Source organism: Vipera berus (genome assembly GCF_964194415.1).
Source record: "Vipera berus genome assembly, chromosome: Z".
Lineage (NCBI taxonomy): Eukaryota > Metazoa > Chordata > Lepidosauria > Squamata > Viperidae > Vipera > Vipera berus.
The window spans coordinates 26,080,102-26,082,073 of NC_138205.1; the positions used below are offsets into that span (position 1 = coordinate 26,080,102).

At 34.1% G+C, this 1,972-nt stretch overlaps 1 protein-coding gene across 1 annotated transcript; it reads left to right on the top strand.

The window, feature by feature from the left end:
- Positions 1-471: 471 nt before the first annotated feature.
- On the top strand, positions 472-1,425 carry LOC308678825 (olfactory receptor 5BS1-like; the record flags this gene model as incomplete). Its single annotated transcript, XM_081346058.1, has 1 exon — positions 472-1,425. The coding sequence occupies one exon, from the start codon at positions 472-474 to the stop codon at positions 1,423-1,425; it is 954 nt and encodes a 317-aa protein (XP_081202184.1).
- Between the last annotated feature and the right edge of the window lie 547 nt (positions 1,426-1,972).

The window sequence follows — 1,972 nt, forward strand, 5'->3', positions numbered from 1 at the left end:
CTGCCAAAGAATTGCTAGGGCAACAGTTTAACATTTTATGTTTGAAGGGCCAGAAATCTGTGTATTATGAATATGTAGAAATATGTAGTTATTTGTGTCAGTCTTTTCCTTAAGACTATTTTTTTAGACAATGCCTTTCTATCAGATAAAGATGTCTTTGATTCAAATGAAATGTTTTGTTCGTGTGCAATAAACGTTATTTTTTATGCAGTAAACTTGGAGTATGTCTCATTTCATAAATGCACAGATTGATGTCCAACTACAATTAAAAACAAGTATATTCTGAAATATTTAATGAATTAAAATGTCATGAAAATATATAAACACATCATGAAATTGAAAAAGCAACTTTTAAATATGCCCTTTGGTGAAATAAATGAAAAGTAGAAACTCAGCATAATGTGTTTCCATGCAGTTTTCAACATTAGTTTGAAGACTGATGTTTTTTTCTTTTCTTTTCTGATAGATTCTATGAATCTTAAATCATCTGATCTGGAAAATCAAACTATGATAACAGATTTTATTCTGTTGGGTCTCTCCAGTGATCCACTGGTACAGGATTTTCTTCTTCTCTTATTCATGATCATTTATTTATTCACAATTTTGGGTAATATGTTTATTATACTGGTGATCAAGTCTGATCTTCACTTTCAGAGCCCCATGTTCTTCTTTATCAGCCATTTAGCTTTTGTTGACATCTGCTACTCTTCAGTCACTGTTCCCAAGATGCTGGTAAACTTCCTAATGAAGCAGAAAACAATTTCCTGGGAAGGATGCATTGCACAAATTTCTTTCTTTTTCCATGTTGGTTGTACAGAAGTTTGCATCTTCTCAGCAATGGGTTATGACCGATATGTGGCTATATGTGACCCCCTGCATTACAGCAGATACTTGACAAGAGAAATATGTAATAAAATTGTGGGTGGAGCTTGGCTTCTGGGTTTCTTTAATTCTATGGTCAATGTAGTACCTTTGCAAAATCTTCATTTTTGTGGCAACAATATAATCAGACACTATACTTGTGAACTTCCTACACTTTTGTCCTTGTCATGTACACACACCTTTTCTAATTACATTGTTCTTTTCATCTCTATGTTGTTGTTTGGTTTCAGTTCATTACTTATAACCCTTGTCTCTTATATTTATATTATTTTAACCATCCTGAAAATTAAATCATCAGCAGGCAGGCAAAAAGCTTTTTCTACATGTAGCTCCCATCTCATTGTTCTGGGCTTATTTTACATTTCAGGTTTGATTCGCTATATGAAACCAAGTTCAGAATCACTCATGGATCTGGACAAAGTGATATCTATTCAGTATAGGATTTTAACTCCAATGTTAAACCCAGTTATATATAGCCTGAGAAACAAAGAAATCAGATCTGTTCTGTTGAAAATGTTTGGAAAGTGTAAGACCATTTCATAATTTTGGAACAATGTGCAGAGCTCTTAATATTTGCATATTATTCATCCACCACTGAATAATAATAATAAAAGATTACCATTATATCAGGTAAGAATGCATTGGCCTAGTGGTTAAAACAGTGGACTTGTTGACTGGAAGGTCAGCAGTTTGAGACCTAATTACTGTGTGACGGGCTGAGCACCCATTCTTGCTCTATCTCCTGCCATCTTAATAATTATAAAGCATGCAAATGCAAGTAGATAAATAGGTATCACTTTACTGAGAAGTTAACAGCATTTCATGCATCTCACATATAGTCATGCTAGCCACATCATCACAGAAGCATCTTTGAATAATGCTGGCTCCCTCAGCTAGGAAACAGAGATGACCACTGCCCTGTACAGTGAGACATTACTGGAGAGGAATAATCTTTACCTTTACCAGGTGTAGTCTCCCAGGGTTGTGTTGCTGAATTAATGTGCCATGACCCAATTAACACAAGGTAGGCATTTTCTAACTATATGTACAGTATATCTCTTTGTGTGTATATATCTTATTTATCAATAAA